This window comes from Lupinus angustifolius, unplaced genomic scaffold (genome assembly GCF_001865875.1).
Source record: "Lupinus angustifolius cultivar Tanjil unplaced genomic scaffold, LupAngTanjil_v1.0 Scaffold_15_113, whole genome shotgun sequence".
NCBI lineage: Eukaryota > Viridiplantae > Streptophyta > Magnoliopsida > Fabales > Fabaceae > Lupinus > Lupinus angustifolius.
Genome location: NW_017718766.1, coordinates 1 through 22,763, shown reverse-complemented (window position 1 = coordinate 22,763; position 22,763 = coordinate 1). Strand labels below are relative to the sequence as shown.

Sequence of the window (22,763 nt, the reverse complement as noted above, 5' to 3'; positions counted from 1 at the left end):
AGAGTCATAAAATACACTTGTGAGATTACTTTCAAGCCTTTTATTTCCCTCCAAAATCCAACTCCCAAACTAACCCTTCCAAACTAACACTAAGGATTAGTTTGGGAGTTGAATTTTGGAGAGAAAATAAGGGAAATAGAATGTTTGGGAGCCATGAAATACATTTGTGAGATGACTCCAAACTCCAAAGTCTTTTTTTTCCCTTCTTTCCCCTCTAAAATTCAACTCCCAAACAAACCCTAAAAAAAACTTATGCAAAAATCCATGCACTGGTCCACTGGACCACCCTGTGTGTGTAATGTAATATTGCATGCCTATCCTCTCACAACTTCATGCATTAGGTCACTTTTTCAATCAATGATTGTTTATACACAAATAATGATGCTTTTTTTTTTTGGCTGAAGCTATTGAATTATTATTTGTCAAAATGCACTTGTTTTATAATAATGAAAAGTCGATGCCGTTGAAAGCAACGTCAGTATTATTGGATACATTATATTCACTTGAACCATGAATATTAAATAATACTATTTTATACTAATCATTAAAAAGATTAGTAATAATATAACCGGTGAGATTGAACAAAGGTCTATTAACTAGCCACTTGTGTATGGTACTAGGACATATCTAGTATACATTAACATAAATAATAATATAACGGGTGAGATTGTTAACACTCCCAAATGCATATTCACACTCCCAAATGCATATTCACACTCTTCCCGTATCGGTTATCAAATCAGTCAAAGTAATGATATAATGATACAATGGTTTAACCAATAGTTCATTAATTAAATCGTATGTCGGTTAAACCGGACATACTAGCTTATATTTATATAAAAACCTATAACAAAAAAAATTGAAATAAGTAGATATTCAAATTTATAATCCATATTTATAATCTACTCAAAATTCACATAAACACACAATTTAAGTCTTTAACAAATTCAAAGTCTAAATTACAACACATATATCAATCCAAAAGTATAACTTAACAAACACAAAATATAAATAAATGACACAAGTTCATAACTCACCCTACAAAACAAATAAATTTGCTGTTTTAACATTTAACACCGAGGAGTCAAAGTTATCTCATATCGAGGTTCCATTTTTGCACCAAATTCAACTTCAGACAGTTGACTCAAAGATTACACAAATGTCACTGAGATTACACACCAATGTTAGGAAACAAAAAGTGTAATCTATGTATGACTTGGAAGCATGTGTCTTGAATGATTGAAGAATGGTTGGAAAGAGGGATCACTGTGTAATGAGTTTTTAAGTTTTTTTTATAAAAAAAAAATATATGTATAAACCAGCCGGTTTAGTTAAATTTTGCCAGGTTCACCGATTTCGACCGATTTTGAACCGGTTTGAACCGGTTTTGATACTTAGCCGATTCAACATCCGTACCGTACTGGTTAGGGTCTGGTTCACCGATTTTCCTATCGAATTGGCCGACACGGTACATCACTGCTTCATTAATACATGCCTTAACATGTATGAGTTGTTCATTAATTAGAAGAATTGCGGATGTACAATTGAAATATTCTTGAACTTATCTAATCTAACTAATTCACTTGCTTTACCTGTCTAAATATAGAAAGCTATTTGGATATGTTGTTCCAGCCTCTTATATTTGTAGAAGCTTATTTACTTCTTAAGTGCATTTTGAAATGCAGTTCTGTTTATTTTGTTCCACGTGAGAATAGGAAAATTGTTCCACGTGAGAATAGGAAAAGGAAAATGAAAAGTAAGGCCAAGAAACTATTGACAGGTATAAGCCCTTATTCGGTTAATGCTGTATATCAGAGTTGTTTTCAAGTCCGACCGATCGAACAGCTCAATCCAATCCGGTTCTCATAACATTGGTTAGAACCACACTAATTAACTTTAAGGTTAGGCATTGCAAGTTGTTCCAGTTTTTTAATAGGAGTAATGATTATTATTTTACTAAATTCTTCTATAAATCTTCTAACATAAGAAGAAAGTAAAATGTGTCACTTATAAACTAATAATTAATAAATTTTATGACACATATCAAAAGACACATAAAAGCTGGCCAAATCTATGCCTAAATAAACTAGCTTGCTACCCAAGCAAGCTAGTGTTATGCTAAACAAAACATCAACATCAACTGATGATGGTGCTAAGGCTACGCCAGACCATGAACACAACATTAACATATCTCACTTTATCCATGCTTGTATGCAGGTAGCAACCAAATCCATGATATGCAGCTTGGATCAAAGGAGGATATTCACAATTCAAACATCTTGGACCAAGGCAACAAGCATGTTGACTCTAGCAAGGATGTTCCAGATAGTTGCAACCTATACAAAAGTTGTCCTCACTGCAAGCTTACAAACCTTCATTCGAGTTGGATAAGGAGCAAGAACAACAGAGTTGTTGAGTGTAATGCAAGCAACTCAGAGTTGTTATAGTTTAAGCCATTTACACATGTGTTAAATGTGCTAGTCATGATGATTAATTAGTTAAGTTTGTTGAATAATTAGTTAATTAGTTTTCCCTTTTCTGTTTCTGCCATATGATAGTTTTCATTGACTGTATATATGGTTTTGATTCCTCTCTTGTAATCAAGCATTCAAATCAATTAATAAAGGGAAACATCAAGTATTATTTCATTAAAGTGTTCTTGTGTTTTTCGGGTATACTTCTTCTTCTTTGTTCTTCAATTTACTTCAAAGAAGTTAGTGCCATTTTCTTTGATGGTATCAGAGCTCTTTCAAAAGAGCTCTGCTATATTCAAGAATGTCCACCATTATCTCTTCGAGTCCAGCATTGGACTCTTTAAATCCTTTAAACCCTTCACAAGATCCAACTTCTCCTTATTACATACACTCATAAGAGAATCCAGCAAGTGCTTTGGTTTCTCCTTTATTAAATGGTGACAATTATCACCAATGGTCTAAATCAATGAAGATGAACCTGATTTCAAAACAAAAGTTAGATTTGTGGATGGAATCATACAAGCACCTCCCAAAACAGATTCAATCTACAAAGCATGGGAAAGAGCCAACAATATTGTCATCTCTTGGATCACTAGATCAATGAATCCTTCAATTTCCCAGAGCATCTTATGGATGGATAAGGCTCATGATGTATGGGATGATCTCTATGAAAGATATTCCCAAGGAAATCTTCTAAAAATTGCAGACCTACAAGATTCAGTAGCAAGATTTAAATAGGGGAACCTCAATGTTTCAGAATACTTCACCTAACTTAAGATTCTTTGGGATGAATTAGATAGCATCAGACCTATGCCATGCTGCACTTGTGAGGCTCTAGACATCAAGAAGCATAGGACAAAAGACAAAATTATCAGATTTCTCAAAGGATTGAATGAAGCATATTCAGGTGTCAAGTCACAGATCATGCTCATTGATCCCCTTCCAAGCATGAGGAAGGTATTTTCTTTGGTTGTCCAAGAAGAAAGACAACTATATGGGCTAGAATTTGACTCAAAGGCTTTAATTGCCTCTGGAAATTGGAAGAAAGGAGCTTATTCAGGTAGGAGCAGCCAAGGAAAATTCACTGACAACACATCTGGAAGAGGCAGCAACTATGGAAGGAATTCTTGGAATAAACCAGCCAGTTCAGGGAAATATTGCACTGATTGCAAAAGAAGTGGTCACACTATAGATATTTGTTATAAGGTCCATGGTTTTCCAGCAAACTATCAGACAAACAGACTTCAACAAAATAACTCTGTTATGGCTGCAAACATTATAGAAACAGATGACAACAATGATCAATCATCTAAAGGACATGAAACACAACACAATGACACTATCTTTGGCCTTAGCAAGCAACAGTACCAAGGCTTAGTTAGCTTACTTCAACAACAAACAAACACAAAAGATTCAAGATCTGATGAGGCAAATGTGCTATCTGCAACATCAATAGCTCATGATGATCAAGTTTCAGGTATCGCTAAACTCATATATCAATTTATGACTTGGATATTGGATAGTGGTGCAATAGATCATATCAATACAAGCCTATCTAACTTTTCAACACACAAGAAAATCATTCATGTAAGAATTAAATTGCCTAATGGATCTCAAGTAGTATGTTACATTTCTGGCGCTATTATCATCACACCCAATCTTGTTATTGATGATGTCTTATACCTATCTACTTTTAAGTACAATTTCCTTTCCATAGCCAAGCTCACATCCAAATCCTCATGCATCTTATCCTTTGACACTTCTTCATGTTTAATACAGGAGAAGAACTCTTTGAGGAAGATTGGTACAACTAGGCTAGCAAAGGGATTATATGTGATGAGGACCTCTAGATTTCATCATCACATCAATGTTTCTGTTGCTAATCATCCAACTATTCCTAATTTTAGTCTTTGGAATTATAGACTTGGACATCCATGATATGCTTGTATGGACACATTAAAGAATGATTTTCAATTTGTATTTTTCAATAAAGATCATGTTTGTGATGTTTGCCATCAATCAAAACAAAAAAGACTAGATTTTCCCTTAAGTCACTCTGAATCTCTACAATGCTTTAATTTAATACATGTTGATATATGAGGTCCCTTTGCTATACCTTCTATACATGGTCACACATATTTCTTAACTATAGTTGATAATTATGCTAGGTTTACTTGGGTGTTCTTGATGAAAACTAAAGGAGAAACCTCTGACAATTTATAGAGTTTTATTAACATGATACATACTCAGTTTAATGCCAAAATTAAAGTTGTTAGAAGTGATAATGAACCTGAATTTGCTATGAAATCTTTCTATTCTACTAAAGGCATATTGCACCAAACTTCATGTACCTACACTCCTCAACAAAATGGTATTGTTGAGAGAAAACACCAACACCTCTTGAATATAGCAAGAGCCCTTTTGATCCAAAGTAATGTTTCAAAACTATATTGGTCTTATGCTCTCAAACATACAACATACATTCTTAATCTTTTACCTACTCCTATTTTGCACAAGAATTCTCCCTATGAAATCATGCATAAGAAGCAGCCTAATCTGCATCTCCTAGATATTTTTGGATGTTTATGTTTTGGTAGCACACAAGGACATCTTAGAACTAAGTTAGATTTTAGGGCTGGTAAAAGTATCTTTCTTGGATTCAAAGAAGGTGTGAAAGGCTTTATAGTTCTAAATATAAGGACTAAAGCTTTAGAAATTAGTAGGAATGTCATCTTCTATGAAAACATTTTCCCATATAAGACTGTCAAGACTCTGCTTCTGTAAGAAACCTACCCAATGATAGTAATCCTCTCAATGAAACCATATATGATTACATTTTCCCTACACATATGACCTTTAGAAATACAACTCAAACTCTGCCAAGCATGCCTACTTCCCAAGACTCCCTTAATACTCCAAATTCATAAATCAGTCCAGACACAGAATGCCCTAAAACGGACCACCATGAGGATCAAACTATTAGTATTAGAAAGAGTAATAGGATTACTAGAGTCCCTAGCTATCTTCAAGACTATCACTGTGCTCTATTAAGCAATAAAGACATTCCTAATTCCAACACTAGGTATCATTTATCCTCCTATCTAAGCTATGATTCCTTCTCCACCCCTTATAAGGCAAGAATCCTATCTCTTACCATTCAGAAAGAACCAAAAACATAGTCTCAAGCCATTAAATCTCCCCACTGGCAGGCTGCCATATATAAAGAACTCTTGGCCCTGCAACAGAATGATACTTGGTTCTTAACTGATCTGCCTAATGATAAGATTGCTATTGGTTGTAAGTAGGTTTTCAAAATAAAATATAAAGCATATGGAAGTATATAAAGGTATAAATCACGGTTGGTGGCAAAGGGATACAATCAAACAAAAGGTGTGGACTACATGGAAACTTTTTCACCAGTAGCAAAATTAACCACTGTACTTCTTTCTTTAGCTTCTATTCATAATTGACATCTTAAGAAATTAGATGTGAATAATGCCTTTTTACATGGTGATTTAAATGAAAAAGTGTATATGACTATTCCTCCTGGCCTTAAAGTTCATAATTCTAATCAAGTTTTCAAGTTAGAAAAATCCATATATGGTTTAAAACAAGCTAGCATGCAATGATTTGCTAAGCTTTTAACTTTCCTTCTCAAACATGATTATCACAAGGCCAAAAGAGATCATTTTTTGTTCATAAAGTGGACCTCTAGGGATAGAATTACTACTATTCTTGTTTATGTAGATGATATAATCTTGGCTGGTAATGATATCACTGAAATCAATCATCTCAAAACTGTTTTGGATACAACTTTTAAAACAAAAGACTTAGGAGATCTAAAATACTTCCTTGGCTTTGAGATTGCTAGAAATAAATCTGGAATATCTATGAATCAGAGTAAATATGCTTTAGAAATCATTTCAGATGCTAGAATGATTGGATGCAAACCAGCTTCTCCTCATATGCTCAATGGATCTCATCTATATGAAGATGATATCCCTTCTTATTCTGATCCTTCAGCATACAGAAGGCTCATTGGTAGACTTATCTACTTAACCAACACACAACCTGACATGACCATCTCCATTTAGCAACTAGCTCAATTTATGGCATCCCCTACTAACACTCATCATACTGCTGCTCTACGAGTTTTAAGATACCTAAATGGATCTCCAGCCTTGGGATTATTTTTCCCTACTAACTCCATTGTCTAAATCAAGGCTTACAGTGATAGTGATTGGGCATCTTGCCCATACACTAGAAGATCCATACATGGTTATTGCATCTACTTGAGAAACTCCTTGATATCTTGGAAGACAAAGAAGCAGAAAATAGTATCAAGAAGCTCTTGTGAAGCAGAGTATAGAGCAATGGCAATTGCCACTTGTGAAATTACTTGGATTACACATTTACTTGAAGATTTACAAAAACCATTTTCTACTCCTGCTTTACTATATTGCGACAATCAATATGCTTTATACATTGCTTCTAATCCTGTTTTTCATGAAAGGACTAAGCACATAGAGTTGGATTGCCACACAATAAGAAAGAAATGTTGTTCAGGGGTCATCAAACTTCTGCTTGTCACTTCAAAGCTTCAATTAGCATATGCTTTGACAAAGGCTTTATGAGTTCAGGATTACTCCTCAATTCACTCCAAGATGGGCCTCATAGACCTATGTGCCCCATCTTGTGGGGGGATATCAAAAGACACACAAAACCTGGCCAAATCTATGCCTAAACAAACTAGCTTGCTACCCAAGCAAGCTAATGTTATGCTAAACAGAACAGCAACATCAACTGATGATGGTGCTAAGGCTAGGCCAGGTCATGAACACAACATTAACATATCTCACTTTACCCATGCTTGTATGCAAGTAGCAACCAAATCCATGATATGCAGCTTGGATCAAAGGAAGGATATTCACAATTCAAACATCTTGGACCAAGGCAACAAGCATGTTCACTCTAGCAAGGATGTTCACTCTAGCAAGGATGTTCCAGATAGTTGCAGCCTATACAAAAGTTGTCCTCACTGCAAGCTTACAAACCTTCATTCGAGTTGGCTAAAGAGCAAGAACAACAGAGTTGTTGAGTGTAATGCAAACAACTCAGAGTTGTTATAGTTTAAGCCATTTACACATGTGTTAAATGTTTTAGTCATGATGATTAATTAGTTAAGTTTGTTGAATAATTAGTTTTCCCTTTTCTATTTCTGCGATATGGTAGTTTTCATTAACTATATATATGGCTTTGATTCCTCTCTTGTAATCAAGCATTCAAATCAATTAATAAAGGGAAGCATCAAATATTATTTCATTCAAGTGTTCTTGTGTTTTTCGGGTATACTTCTTCTTCTGGTTCTTCAATTTACTTCAAAAAAGTTAGTGCCATTTTCTTTGAACACATGTTACTTTTCGATATAGGAGAATTCGTAGGATGATACCCCAAATCTCAGTCTCTAATTTCAATATTATATACAAAATCTGAGCTTCCATTCTCTTGGAATTCTGATTTGGATGGTTGTGGATTAGGGATACCATCACTTAATTTTCCTGCACAACCATAATAATTCCAAAAATATAGTTTAGTAACATAAACTTGATTAGCATATGTCGCACCCCGATTTTCAGCCGAACACCGGTCACACGACTAGTTTGGAGTCGCCACCACGTTTTTGCGGTCAAAACGTAGAAAACCCTTTCGATGCCCAAATATTGGAAAGATTTAGCCTTTGAACTATATCTCTGGACTCAGGAATCGGTTACAGATCAGAGAAGGTATTAGCACTTCGTCCGCCCGTTATCAAACGGTACCCGCAATAATCGCATGGAACTAGATATACCCTATAACTTGTTAAATCAATTTATTATTTAAAAAAATGTTTTTGTTTTTGTTTTTGTTTTATTTTTGTGTCTGACAAGAGTTCATCCTGCTCTTACGTATCCCTAGATGCAATAGGGAAATCAAGACTACGTAGTTCTTAGGTAGAAAATACTTGTGTGTTGATTGATTTTAGTTAATGAAAAGTGATATGAAAATTTGTGAGATGGTTATAAGTAGATAGGGTTAAAGATGACGATAAAGTTTACCCCATAACATTTTATCCTCATTTTAAAAAAAAGAGGAGGCAGTACGATAGCCGCTCACCGTTTTTAATTAAATATGACACTGGGATAAGGGTTTGACTTATATCGTCTTATCCATATTAGCGAGAAAGAAGAGGTAGCACGACAGCCGCTTGCCGCTTTCTTACTAACATGATAATAAAAGAGGACTCAAATTGTCAATTTATAAGATTAAGGAGAGAGGTACAACTTTGTCCTACATCACTTTACCCATTTTAAGTAAAAGAAGATGCAATACGACAACTGCTTACCGCTTTCTTACTAACAAGATAATAATACTCAAGTTGATACTCTTTCTCTAACCTTAGCACTTGAAAAATGTTTTTCTCTTGTTTAATTAATTTTATGAAAAATTTATTATTTTAAAGGTTTACATAATAAAATACTAATGATTGTGACTCTCGATTATTTCAAAGATTTATATTATAAAATACTAATGATTGTGACTCTTAATTCACATATTAAATATAATTTCAAAAAAAGAGTATCTTATTTATTGATGGTTCAAATAAATATAACATATATTAATTATTGATGACTTTGATATTTACAAGGGTGATATTAATAACCTAATTGATTATTTTATTTTTGAAATTATCAAATGGAATTTGTTATTAAAAATTAGGATAAGAATCTTAAAAGATAAGGATGATACTCACCATCTACTGCCAATCCTGTTACCATAGAAAGAAGAGGCGGTACGACAACCGCTCACCACTTTTCTATTCGAAGGGAAAGGAAGATATGGTTTAATCCATTCACCGATCTCCCAAATTCTCACCTTAAACTCTATTTTTACGCTCGAGTAAAAATAGAATCATTGATAAAAACATATGTATTTTTGTTATTCTATTATGATAGTTTAACAAAGCCACTGAAAATAAATATGGATAAAATACACACAAACATATAAAGAAAGCACAAATATCCAATAAATATAAGATAAATAAACTATAAAAAAAATAAACTAAGCAACAAACATAAAAAAGGAATCAGCCTAATTCTAAACACCAATCAACAGCTTAAATGAATTAAACACATATACTAAGTAGAGTATTATAACTACATACTCAAATAAGGATAGATTGCCCATAATATTCAAATAAGACAAATTTATTAATAAATAAAATAAATAAACAAAAACTATATACATAATAAATAAATAAAAGAATAGGATTAAATAAAAGAAATAAATAAAAAAGGGGTGGGGGTCGTCTTCCCCACCTGGACCATGAGTCTAGGAACTTCTACCACGGCTCGGCTGCACAAAGGCTTCCTCCGGTAGCACCTCCGCCATGTTCCAGGACGGTTCTAACAAGATGGCACCACCGATGAGTTTAAAGCCCATTTCTTCTCCTTGACTCAATTTGTGGTTCATGTCATGTGGTTAATGAGCATGTTGAATGATAAAATGAAAATGGGAAGTATTATGTATGTAGCAATGAGTTCCAGTAGGGACAAATGAAAGATAAGGAATTTGAGTGACAAGTGGACCTAAGGATATTGCTTGTGAAAGTGGTTCCAAAATAAGGAAGATGACTCATTTGTTAGCTCTCTACTGTTTGTAGTTATCCTTTTCTTTCTTTGCCAAAAGCTGCCAAAGTATGTGTTTTTGGATAAGATTGTAGATGGTGTGTTTTAAAAATTGGTATAGAAGCTGAGTGTTTTTTTAAAAATGGGCGAAGCTGCTAAGTTAGGTTTAACCGTTTAAGGATAGGATCCAACTAGTCAGTAGTTTACTAAGTGGGGCTTTTTATAGCCTCACTTAGATTTAGGGTTGGGGTTAGGGGTAATTTTAGGTAATTAGTGTTTATTCCTGTAAGTGTATTTAATTGTGATTTAGACCCTGAATTTCCTTTGAAATTTAAAAAAGACCCTAAATAAAATTGGGTGTTCACAATATATAATGAGAAAAGAGAGAAACCAAAACCAGTGGTAGAGCAGGTGAAATAGCCACTAGCATCTGGAATTTGTGGAGCAAGTTACTTGCCAACTTCTAAATCCACTATATCACCAGAATGTAGTTTTGACCCACTTTACCTGTCTGTGTATCCTCTTTTGGTTTGTCTTAGTTTGACTGATGAGTCACTGCCTTGTAATTTGTCATTTTGTAAAAAAGATACGAGGAAAAAAATATATAATGATATAAGAGTTTATACATGATCATCACATCATCTACTATTTATGTTTAGTTATTATTGACTCTTCAAAAAATAATACAAATAAATAATAGATTATAGACTGATTGTATATAAATTTTTACACTAATAATTTATAAATGTTACACTCATTTTCTATTCTATTGATTCATTTGAAATGTAATTTCAAGTGTGCTACTTCTAAATTTCAAAAATTTGTATCCTTAATGAAATTACGAAGCATCATATTTTTTATTAAAAACTTTAATATCTTAAATTACTGAAATTGATATTGTGAAAATTTTACTCATATCTTTTACACTCCTTAATATCTAACGTAGGTGAAATTGCTATTCTTATTTCTTTTCCCCTTCAAGGTATAGGGTGGGAAATAATTTTGGATGGTTGTTTTTTGATATTTTCTTACTTTGACATATTTTCTTTCTACATATAACATGTGCAAATAAATGGGATTGGTATTCTATCGTTCACCAATTGAGGGAGCACAAAAATTGCTTTCTAGAACCGTGAGAAGTGAGTGGAGGACTGTGCATTTCTTGAGTCTAGGTCCATTTAATGTACATGTGACTTGTTTGTTTCCAATCAATTATTAGATGATGGGAGAGAATATCCCACTTCTTTTGCTTAACACCCATTTTGTAATGTTTGGCTTGAGTACTAATAGTTTGTTAGTAATATAGAGGGAAGTACAGTAAAAAATTAAAGAAAAAGAAAAATATAATTATACTTCTATTATTTGAGTGAGACCTCCGTAGTAATGTAAATATATTATGCAAAATAATGCAAAAAGTAAAATAAAATAACAATTATATCCTTCTATTTACTCTTGTAATGATATTTTTATCCTTAGAACTATGTGTAAAAATAATACTTTCCTCTTTAGAATCCATATTCATATGATTTTATCTACATTGACATGATATTTTAACCTTAAAACTACGTACAAATACATAACTTCTCTATTCAATACAGGAGATGATGTTGATTAGTTTTTCTCGCCCATATAGCTACCTATTAGTCTTAATTCTTATTAGTTTGGTTTTATAGCTATAACAATCAATGGATTAAACATAGTCTAAACCAGCAAAATTGGCTTAGTCAAAAAGAAAATGAAGCATTGTTGACTATAATAGCTGCTATTATACTATAATTGTTCTCTGATGATTATTCTGATTTCCATCATCCTAATCTATAAACCACTTTATTTAAATATAATGTAACCTTTTATTTATGGAGAATTATACTCTCCAGGTTAGCCTAGAAAGAAGGCGACCGATTTTTAAAGCAAAATGACACATATGGCTGGGAATTATTTAATTAATGAGGCTCAGGACTGAAGACTTTGCTTGTTGAATCTGAACTAGGAATTGGTTAATCAAAAGCAAAATTAATGTCCAGAAGAACTACACAAATATATTGCCAAACCCTTATGACTCTGGCATCCAAATAACTTATTTTTTAAAAACTCTGCACGTTGAAATTTTTGCTAAATTTTAGTTAGTCATTTTTATAACACATTGTAAGCAAGTTATGGTAATTTGTAAGCAGCTAAAAAATGAATAGTGCAAACATTTAGGCATACAACAATAGCTACAAACCACATGTATGACATATACCCGTTGAAAAAAGGGGCATGACATACATAAAATTTCACTCACTTCATTATCTATTTAAACTAACTCATTTTCTGTTAGAAAATGTATATAAATATAATAAATTTCAGGTTTGATTATGAGTTGATTTTTAGAGATGGTGGAATGGAAAACGAATGTTTGAGAAACAACCTACATGTATATTTTATCACTCATAAGTTTTTCTCTTCCATCTATTATTCTCAAAAACTAACAAAGAAACAAATTCTTAAGATATTTTTTTAGTTATAATGGAAACAAAAGGTGTTTGTAGGAAAGAATTGTAATTCCAGCTAGTGTGGTTGGGCTTTGTAAATGGGCTAGTTATAGAATTTACTATAAATAGAAGGGGAATTTTAAAATTCAGTTGGTTGTTAATAATAGATTGCCATTTATAGAAACTTTCCTATTCATCATCTTCTACCTCTAGCTTTCTTCAAGAACATGTTTTTCTTTCTTTCTTAATTTTCATTCATCTCATTCCAACAGTGGTATCAAGAGCTAATAGATCACGAACCTGTGGGTGAACACACGAAGAAGAAAAGGACAAATCATCACAAAAGGATTCAAATCGAAAAAGGAAGATGACAACCTCAAATGGGTTTGCAATGAACCTTCCTGTGTTAGATGGGAAGAATTATGATCACTGGTCAATCCAGATGAAAGCAAATTTTGGTTTTCAAGAGTGCCATAAAGTTGTGCTAGAAGGGGTTCAAAAACTTGGTGAAAATCCAACAGAAGCTCAGAAGTTGGAATTCAGGGAAGCTGTAAAGAAGGATTGCAAGGCCATCTTTCTAATACACCAATGTGTTGATCATTCCAACTTCGACAAGATCTCAGCAGCACAAACATCAAAGGAGGCTTGGGAGACCTTAGAAAGGTGTTATGGTGGTGGCACAAAGGTAAGGAAAGTCAAACTGCAGTTGATGAGAAGACAGTTTGAGTTGCTACAGATGGAGGAGGAGGAAAGAATATCAGATTACTTTGCAAGAATCAGAAGACTCACTAATCTGATGAGAGGTTGTGGTGAGCAAATGAATGAACTAAGCATAGTTGATAAGATCCTTAGGACACTCTCTACCAAGTTTGACAATGTGGTAATAGCAATAGAGGAATCTAAGGATCTTGAAACCATCAAGATAGATGAGTTGCAGGGTTCATTGGAAGCTCATGAGCAAAGACTCATGGAAAGGCAGAATGGTAGGCTCACACAACAAGCACTAAGTGCACAATTCAAGAAGAAGTGCATGAATTATCATGATGCAAAGAAGAAAGAATCTGATAAAGTACAAACTGAGAAGAGGGAAGGATCAGAACCCTCATCCTCTAAGCAATCTGACAAGAAGCAGCAGGAAATGGAACAATCAGAACAGTTATCAGAACAATGCCAAGAAAAAGAAAGATAAGAGTAAAATTCAGTGCTTCAATTGTAAGAATTATGGGCACTACTTGCCAAGGATGAGAATTCAGATGAAAAAGTGTTGCTGATGGCACAAAATGAAATCACAGAATTGATGTTGAGTGATGGTATTCAAGCTCAGATGGTCACCACCAAAGATAATGCAGATAGTTGTATCTGGACACAGGGTGTTCAAATCACATGACAGACCATAGGGATTGGTTCATACAACTTGATGATTCAGTAAGAACAAGAGTCAAGTTTGCTGATGATAGTTTCATAACTGCAGAAGGAATGGGCAAAATAGTGATCAAAAGAAAGGATGGGATTGAAGCTTATATCTCCAATGTGTTATATGTACCTAAAATGAAGAATAATCTAATCAGTCTTGGGCAATTGCTTGAGAAAGGGTACAATATATGCATGAAAGATAGAATGTTGAAGATCTACAATGAGGAAGGAAATCCAATCTTGAAAGCTCTATTGTCTCAAAACAGAACTTTCAAGATTGGAATTCAACTAGCAGATCACAAATGCTTGAAGTCAGTTGCAGATGAAACTTGGGTTTGGCATCAAAGATTTGGGCACTTAAGCTTCAGAAGCATGCATCAACTGAGCAGGGACAAGATGGTTCTTGGTATGCCTATCATCAAGAATGAAAATGAAACTTGCAAAGAATGTCTCATTGGTAAGCAAACAAGGAATAGTTTCAAGTCCTTCATACCAACCAAATCCACTAAACCCTTGGAACTGGTTTACACAGATGTATGTGGACCTATGGAAGAACAATCAATTGGAGGTAACTACTATTTTGTAACCTTCAAAGATGATTATACAAGGAAGATGTGGATTTATTTGATAAAGAGGAAAAATGAGGTCTTTGCTAAATTCAAAAGTTACAAGTTGGCTGTTGAAAATCAGAGTGGAATGAAATTGTTATGTTTAATGAGTGATGGAGGAGGAGAATATGTCTCTCATGAATTCAATCAATTTTGTGAAAGAGAAGGCATAATTCATGAAGTAGTGGCTCCATACACACCTCGGCATAATGGAACAGTAGAGAGAGTAAATAGATCTATGCTAAACATGACAAGAAGTTTGCTAAAAACCAAGGATCTTCCAAAACAGATTTGGGGAGAAGCTGTGGCAACTGCAACCTACTTGATCAATAGAAGTCCAACAAAGAGACTCAACGACATGACACCTGAGGAGATGTGGACAGGGATTAAGCCTAGTGTTGCACACCTCAAAATTTTTGGCTCAATATGCTACAAACATGTACCTGATGCAAGAAGAAAGAAACTTGATGATAGGAGTGAAAAGTTGATCTTTCTTGGGTACCACTCAACTGGAGCTTACAAGTTATTCAACCCTACTAATAACTCTTTGTCCTTCAGTAGAGATGTCATATTTGATGAGACACAAGCATGGAATTGGAATGCAAAACCAGAAGCTTCAAACAGACCTGGTTAGATGAACATTGAAAATGCTAGTCCAACACATGAACCAAATACAGATGTGATAGACAATGAAGACACACTGGTTGAAAACTCAGATGCAAGACCTCAGAGACAAAGACAACTGCCACCTAGATTGAGAGATTTTGAAGTGTTCTCATATAACTCCATCACATCAGAAGGTGATTTGGTTCACATGGCTTTATTAGCAGAGATGGAACCCATTACTTTTGATGAAGCGGTAAAGGAAAGGTGTTGGGTTCAGGCTATGCAAGAAGAGATAAATTCTATTGAAAGAAACAATACTTGGGAACTAACAAATCTACCCAAAGGAAAGAAAGCAATCTAAGTGAAATGGGTGTACAAAGTCAAGTTGAAGCCTGATGGATCAATAGCCAAACATAAGGCTAGATTGGTAGCGGAAGGTTTCCTGCAAAAACCTGGACTAGACTTTGGAGAAGTGTTTGCACCAGTGGCCAGAATTGAGACAGTGAGGTTGGTCATAGCTATTGCTAGTCTTGAAAATTGGAGCTTGAGTCAAATGGATGTGAAGTCAGCTTTCCTAAATGGTCCATTAGACAAGGAGGTTTTTGTGAGCCAACCTACTGGCTTTGAAGTCTCAGGGCAGGAACAAAAGGTCTACAAACTGCACAAGGCACTCTATGGGTTAAAACAAGCTCCTATAGCATGGAACAAGAGAATAGACACATTCCTTGTTCAGTAAGGACTTATAAGGTGCACAAGTGAGCATGGAATTTATGTGAAGAGTACACCTGAAGCAGCATCAGTAATCATATGCCTCTATGTGGATGATTTACTAATAACAGGCTGCAAAGTGGATGAGATTGAGAACATCAAGAACAACTTAAAAGTAGAATTCGAAATGACTGATCTTGGCACACTATCATACTTCTTGGGCATGGAATTCATAAGGGATAGCAGATGGATACTAATGCATCAAAAGAAATATACCTCTGATGTACTCAAGAGGTTTGATTCAAGCCCATCTTCCACACCGGTAGAAGCAGGAACAAGTCTAAACATAGAAGGTTTGGAAAATGAATCAGTTGATCCTAGGCTCTATAAACAGATGATTGGTTCACTAAGATACATTTGTAACTCAAAACCAGACATCACTTATGGAGTTGGCTTGGTTAGTAGATATATGGAGAAACCTAAACACTCTCATCTGATTGCAGTAAAGAGGGTGCTTAGATATCTCAAAGGAACCATGGATTTTGGAGTACACTTTCTTGCAAGTATTGAAGGCAGTGTGAAAACAATTCATGGCTACACTGATGCATATTGGTGTGGAGACAAGGATGATAGGAAGAGCACCACAAGCTACTTGTTTAAGCTTGGTGATGCTTCTATCAGTTGGAGCTCTCAGAAGCAGAGGGTAGTTGCTCTATCATCATGTGAATCCGAATACATTGTGCTTAGGGGGCTGCCAAGGTTTGTGGTTAAACTCTCTGGTGAAGGAGTTGGGGATTCATGCTAATGACTCCATGTTGCTTCTTATTGATAATCAGTCTGCAATAAATTTGGCAAGAAATCCGGTGTCTCATGGTCGCAGCAAACACATTGAAACAAAGTATCACTTCTTAAGAGATCATGTGGAGAAGGGAAACTTGAAGGTTGAATTATGTACCTCACAGAATCAACAAGCAGATATCTTGACAAAATCTCTAAGGAAGGAAACGTTTGAATCACAGAGGAGAAGGCTTGGAGTGATTAGCATAACCAGCTTGAATTAAGGGAGGATGTAGGAAAGAATTGTAATTCCAACTAGTGTGGTTGGGCTTTGTAAATGGGCTAGTTATAGAATTTACTATAAATAGAAGGGGAATTTGAAAATTCAGTTGGTTGTTAATAACAGATTGCCATTTATAGAAACTTTCCTATTCATCATCTTATACCTCTAGCTTTCTTCAAGAACACGTTTTTCTTTCTTTCTTAATTCTCATTCATCTCATTCCAACAGTGTTGTGTACTGCCTTCTTGGTTTGGACTTCGGACAATTTATCTCATACTGATCTGAATAAATTTTAACATTACATCATCTGCAATTTCTAACTCTCTCCATCTCAAATTAAATAGCTGGGACCCCATCATTTGAACTTTAAGCACAACGAAGTCACCTACAAAATGAGATTACTCTCGAATAATACTGAGACAAATGATTTTTTTCTTTATATTCTAAGGGTAAAATTATAATATCATTTCAAATTAAAAGAATATAAATGTCAATGTTTATTGTTTTTTTTTACTTTTACGCAACACACTTCCTTCTTCATTAATAGAGAAGAGTCTCAATCTCAAAATCTATGTGAGTTCAGGACCAAAATATATTATCTTTCAACCCCTTGTCTTACCCCAAATATAAAAAATAAGTTACTATAGAAGAATAAGCATTTGAAAATCAAATGAAAATGAAAACGAAACAAAAATCGCAATCACTGCATCAGCCATTGACTAAACATTAAAACTGTTTGATTTCAATTTCATGATGTTCAGACAGTCAACACCTGGAAAATTTATTTGGATAGTGTAGTTTGACTATACTATCACACGTTTGGTATATGTTTCAAAATATTTATGGAAGTGGTGTATTTTTTAGGAAAGTCGTGGATGGGGTCCACGATTTTGGGGAAAGTTGTGGATGGGATCCACGACTTTGGGAAATCGTGTACCCTATATATGACTTCCATATTATTGTATATTAATAATAAAAAGCTTTGTAGCCTAGTGGTTCTTAATTTTTATGGGAACCTAGAGGTTCATGGTTCAACACCCACCTATTGCTTTTTTTTAATTTTTTTTATAACTTTGACATATATTATTTATACAAGGACTATGATACATTATGGTTAAATTGCATTATATTAACAATAGGTGGGTGTTGAACAATGGACCTCTAAGTTCCCATAAAAACCAAGAACCATTAGGCTACAGAGTTTGTTTTATAAATATACAATGGAAGTCATATATAGGGTACACGACTTCCATGGAGAGAGAATATGTCAGGTAAGTCGTGGATGAGATCCACGACTTCCCCAAAGTCGTGTCCACGACTTTCCCCAAAGTCGTGGATCCCATCCACGACTTTCTCCAAAGTCATGAAACATATACCAAACGTGTGATAGTGTAGTCAAACTACACTATCCACGTAAATTTTCCTCCACACCCTTAATACAACTTCCATTAAATTCTCTTCACACCATTTTAATCCATGCTTATGTGCCGTTAACTCCTCTGTTAAAAAACTGTACGCTGTTAATCGCTAAAAATCCCATTAGGATCCTCATAAATATATCCAAAAACAACATTAAAAATAACATTATCTTTTAATTTTATTATTGAGTTTATTCAAGTGGATACGAAATAGATTCAAAGTTTTGATGATGTCTCTCTTATGACTCTACTCTACACTTGTAACAATGGAAGTCTATGGTTGTTGGAGGACGGTCTTTTCCAATCCCATTATACCAACAATTGGCCAATCTCTTTTCTTTTCACGGTTCCCATTCTCTCTTTGTATAATAGGATAAGAGACTGAGACATTGGAGCTAAGAAAATGAAGCCCTTTTTCATATTCTTGATTCTCATTGCACTCTTTGTTCTAGTGGAATCTTCTTGTAACATTAAAGACCAAGACCTTGTTTCAAAGGCGTTCCATTTTGTATCTGGATTCAACCCTTCATGGTTCCAAACAAAAGCTTCAAGTTCTTCAAACTGCTCAATCACTCAGATTAAGAAGATAGAGCTTGCATCCAAAAACTTGATTGGAACCATCTCATGGGGATACCTTAGAAACATGTCAAAGTTAGAAATATTGGATCTCTCTGAGAATTCTCTTCAAGGCCATGTCCCAAACTGGTTATGGACAAGTTCAACTTTATTAATAGTTAATCTCTCCAACAACAGATTCCGAGGGAACATTGCTTCAAAACCTATTACACAAAATGATTCCTTTTCATCATTGCAATCACTGAATCTCTCACACAACAGGTTCACAAATCAATTTTATATCTCTGGGTTTTCAAACTTGAAAAGCCTTGACCTTTCTCATAACAATCTTGTTACTTTACCCTCTGGCTTCGAAAATATCACTAACCTTCACCTCCTCGATCTCTCTAACTGCAACATCAAGGGAAATGTAAAACCCATTTCTACCCTTCACTCACTCACTCACTTACCTAGACTTGTCGTACAACACTTTCAATGGTAATTTCCCTTACGAATTCCCTTCTCTCAACACCATCAAATTCTTCAACATCTCATACAATAACTTCAAAGCATTAGTCACATTACAGAGGTTCAAGAAATTTGGAAAATCAGCTTTCATTCACGCTGGTAACAACTTCAACTACTACAACGCATCCAAAATACCAAACCTTCATTCAACTACTACTACTCCACCCCAGGTAGAAAAACAAAACCCCGTTCAATTATACACCACTGAGGACCAGAAAAAGAAGCAGAAGTCGAAAACTATGATTGTAGCAGCATCATGCGGGGCATTGGTTTTGTTACTTTTGTTGTCCACGTGGGTATTGTTCAAGTATAGAAACATGAGACAGAAAATGACGAAAAAGAACAAGTGGGCAATCTCCAAACCGGTGTCGTTTAACAGCATAAAGATGGAGAAATCAGGATTGTCCGCGTTTAGAACAGAATCAGGAACATCATGGGTGGCAGATTTGAAAGAACCTTCTTCTGCAGCCGTGGTTATGTTGGAGAAGCCATTGATGAATGACAGAACATGACCGCATACATTCTATATTTGGAATAAATATTGTACACTAATGAGATAAAAGTAAAAGAATATTTACATTGATTTGGCATAATTAGGCATGATTAGTTTTCCAATTATGGATTTATAATTCCTGTATATATCACATGTTGATAATCAATAATAGACACGAAAATATTTTCCTATATGGTATCAGCTAGGTTTGATCCATACCAAATTGTAGCCGTCACAGCTTGAATCCTTATTCTTCTGCTCCAAACAAACCTTCTTTCTTTCACGATGCCTTCACCTGATGAAACCTCTCCTCCTAAATTTCACTCTGCCTTTGCAATAACCAACGTGAAAATCATCATTCCCATCACGTTGGACAATGATTCAAGTCTCTATCTTTCTTGGTCTGCCCTGTTTCAGGTTCAAGCGCGTGTCCACAACGTACTTGATCAAACAAAGACCTCCCACTGATGAAACAACCCGAAAAAGAGTTGCACAAACAAAGACCAATGATCCCAACCTCTGGAATCGTCTCGACGCGGTTGTTCTGCAGTGGATGTATGCCACTGTTACCCAGGATATTCTCAGCTCCATCCTGGTGCTTAACGACACCGCTAAAAGCTGTTGGAACTGAATTACGGCTATGTTTAAAGATAACAAGCATTCGAGAGCAGTCCACCTCGAGCATCAATTCGCCAACACGCACTTGGAAGATTTCCCATCAACAAAAACATATTGCAATCGCCTGAAACTCCTCGCAGATCAACTCGCCAATGTTGATTCTCCCGTCAACAACACTCGTCTTGTGTTGAAGATGATTTTTGGACTGACAAATTCATATGCAGGATTCGTTGCATACATCCTGCAACAAGATCCATTGCCGACGTTTGAAACGGTGAAATGCCGGTTGGAATTAGAAGAATCCACCATGATTCAACGAGTTGCACACGAATCTGGCAACCAATCATCTCCGACAGCCTTACTCATGAAATCAGAAGATGCGAACTCATCTTTCTTTGCCTCTCCTGCCAATCCCGTGCGACACTCTCTAAACAACAACAACAACAATCGGGGTAGAAACAGTAACCGCGGTAATAAGGGGAGGAACTCCGACAGAGGTGGTCGTAGTTACACCGGCAGCGGTGGCTCGGGTGGATCTCAGAACTACGGCAGTGGTGGACGTGGTCAGTATCCTCAATGGCAGCAACACTTTCCTTGGCAACAATACCCTTGGGCTCCTCCATGCCCTTACCCATCGTATTGAACTAAAACCAATGCTGGCCCAAAATATCAACAATCTGATATTCTTGGACCAAAACCCCAACCTGCTGCTTTTACTACCACTGAACCAAGCCCAACAGATATTGAAGCGGCTCTTCATACTCTACATCGTGCTCAGTCTGACCCATCTTGGTATATGGACACTGGAGCAACATCTCACATGACATCTACAAATGGTAATCTCTCATCTTATTTTAATTTGAGCAAAAATAATAGTATTATCGTAGGAAATTGTCATTATGTTCCGATTCATGGTTTTGGAAATGCTAACTTGCTTCCCCCTCATCCTCCTCTAGCCTTATCAAATGTCCTTCATGCACCATCACACGACATCTACAAAGAGAATAAAATTTAATTTCCGTTTGAAAATTCACTACCGATAACCATGTTTCTATTGAATTTGATCCGTTCGGTTTTTCTGTGAAGGATTTTCAGACGGGGATGGTCCTAATGCGATGTGAGAGTGAAGGCCAGCTATATCCTATCACCAACATCACAAAAAATAAGACCGTTTTTCCTTCCGAGTTTGCAGCTTTATCCACTTCTGTTTGGCACGACCGTTTGGGTCATCCTGGAGCATCTATTTTAGATTCTCTTCGCAAGAATAAATTGATTAACTGTATTCCTAATTCCAAAATAAATTCAACCTTCTGTCATTCTTGTCCTCTTGGTAAACATGTTAAAATACCTTTTATTGACTCACATAACTCCACTTTTACGCCCTTTGATATATTACATAGTGATGTATGGACATCTCCCGTATTGAGTACTTCCAGTCTTAAATATTATGTGCTCTATTTGGATGACTATTCGAATTTTTTGTGGACTTTCCCGATTTCACACAAATCACAAGTTTTTCCAACTTTTGAAACTTTAAGAGCATATATTAAAACTCAATTTCATCGAGAAGATAAAAATATTCAGTGTGACAATGGTCGAGAATATATCAATGGCCCCTTTCAAAAACTCTGTAACGCAAATGGAATTTCATTTCGTTTCTGGTGTCCTCATACTTCTTCTCAAAATGGCAAAGCTGGACGAAAAAACCATTCTATTAATAATATAATTCGGACTTTACTAATTCATGCTTCTTTACCGCCAAATTTTTGGCACCATGCTCTCCAAATGGCAACTTATCTACTGAATATTTTACCAAATAAAAAGTTGAAATATCAATCACCTCTCAAAATTCTTTTTCAAAAAGATCCATCCTATACCCATCTACGAGTCTTCGGTTGTTTATGTTACCCTCTCTTTCCATCAACCACTATAAATAAACTCCAATCTCGTTCCACCCCGTGTGTCTTCTTAGGATATCCTTCAAATCATCGTGGGTACAAATGCTATGACCTATCCCTTAATAAAATCATTGTTTGTCGCCATGTCATATTTGATGAATCAGAATTTCCTTTTTCAAAGCTGCACACTCTTAATCCAAACAATTATCAATTTTTTCATAACGTAATGTCACCTTACATAAATCA

The 22,763-nt window shown here is 35.2% G+C and overlaps 2 protein-coding genes and 1 pseudogene across 2 annotated transcripts; all 3 read left to right on the top strand.

The window, feature by feature from the left end:
- The first annotated feature begins 12,979 nt into the window (after nucleotides 1-12,979).
- LOC109337919 lies at nucleotides 12,980-13,801 on the top strand. The gene has a single exon (XM_019575007.1). The coding sequence runs from the start codon at nucleotides 12,980-12,982 to the stop codon at nucleotides 13,799-13,801; it is 822 nt and encodes a 273-aa protein (XP_019430552.1).
- A 5,027-nt stretch (nucleotides 13,802-18,828) lies between these two features.
- LOC109337918 lies at nucleotides 18,829-20,020 on the top strand (annotated as a pseudogene).
- A 621-nt stretch (nucleotides 20,021-20,641) lies between these two features.
- LOC109337917 lies at nucleotides 20,642-21,262 on the top strand. Its single transcript, XM_019575006.1, has one exon. The coding sequence runs from the start codon at nucleotides 20,642-20,644 to the stop codon at nucleotides 21,260-21,262; it is 621 nt and encodes a 206-aa protein (XP_019430551.1).
- The last annotated feature ends 1,501 nt before the right edge of the window (nucleotides 21,263-22,763 follow it).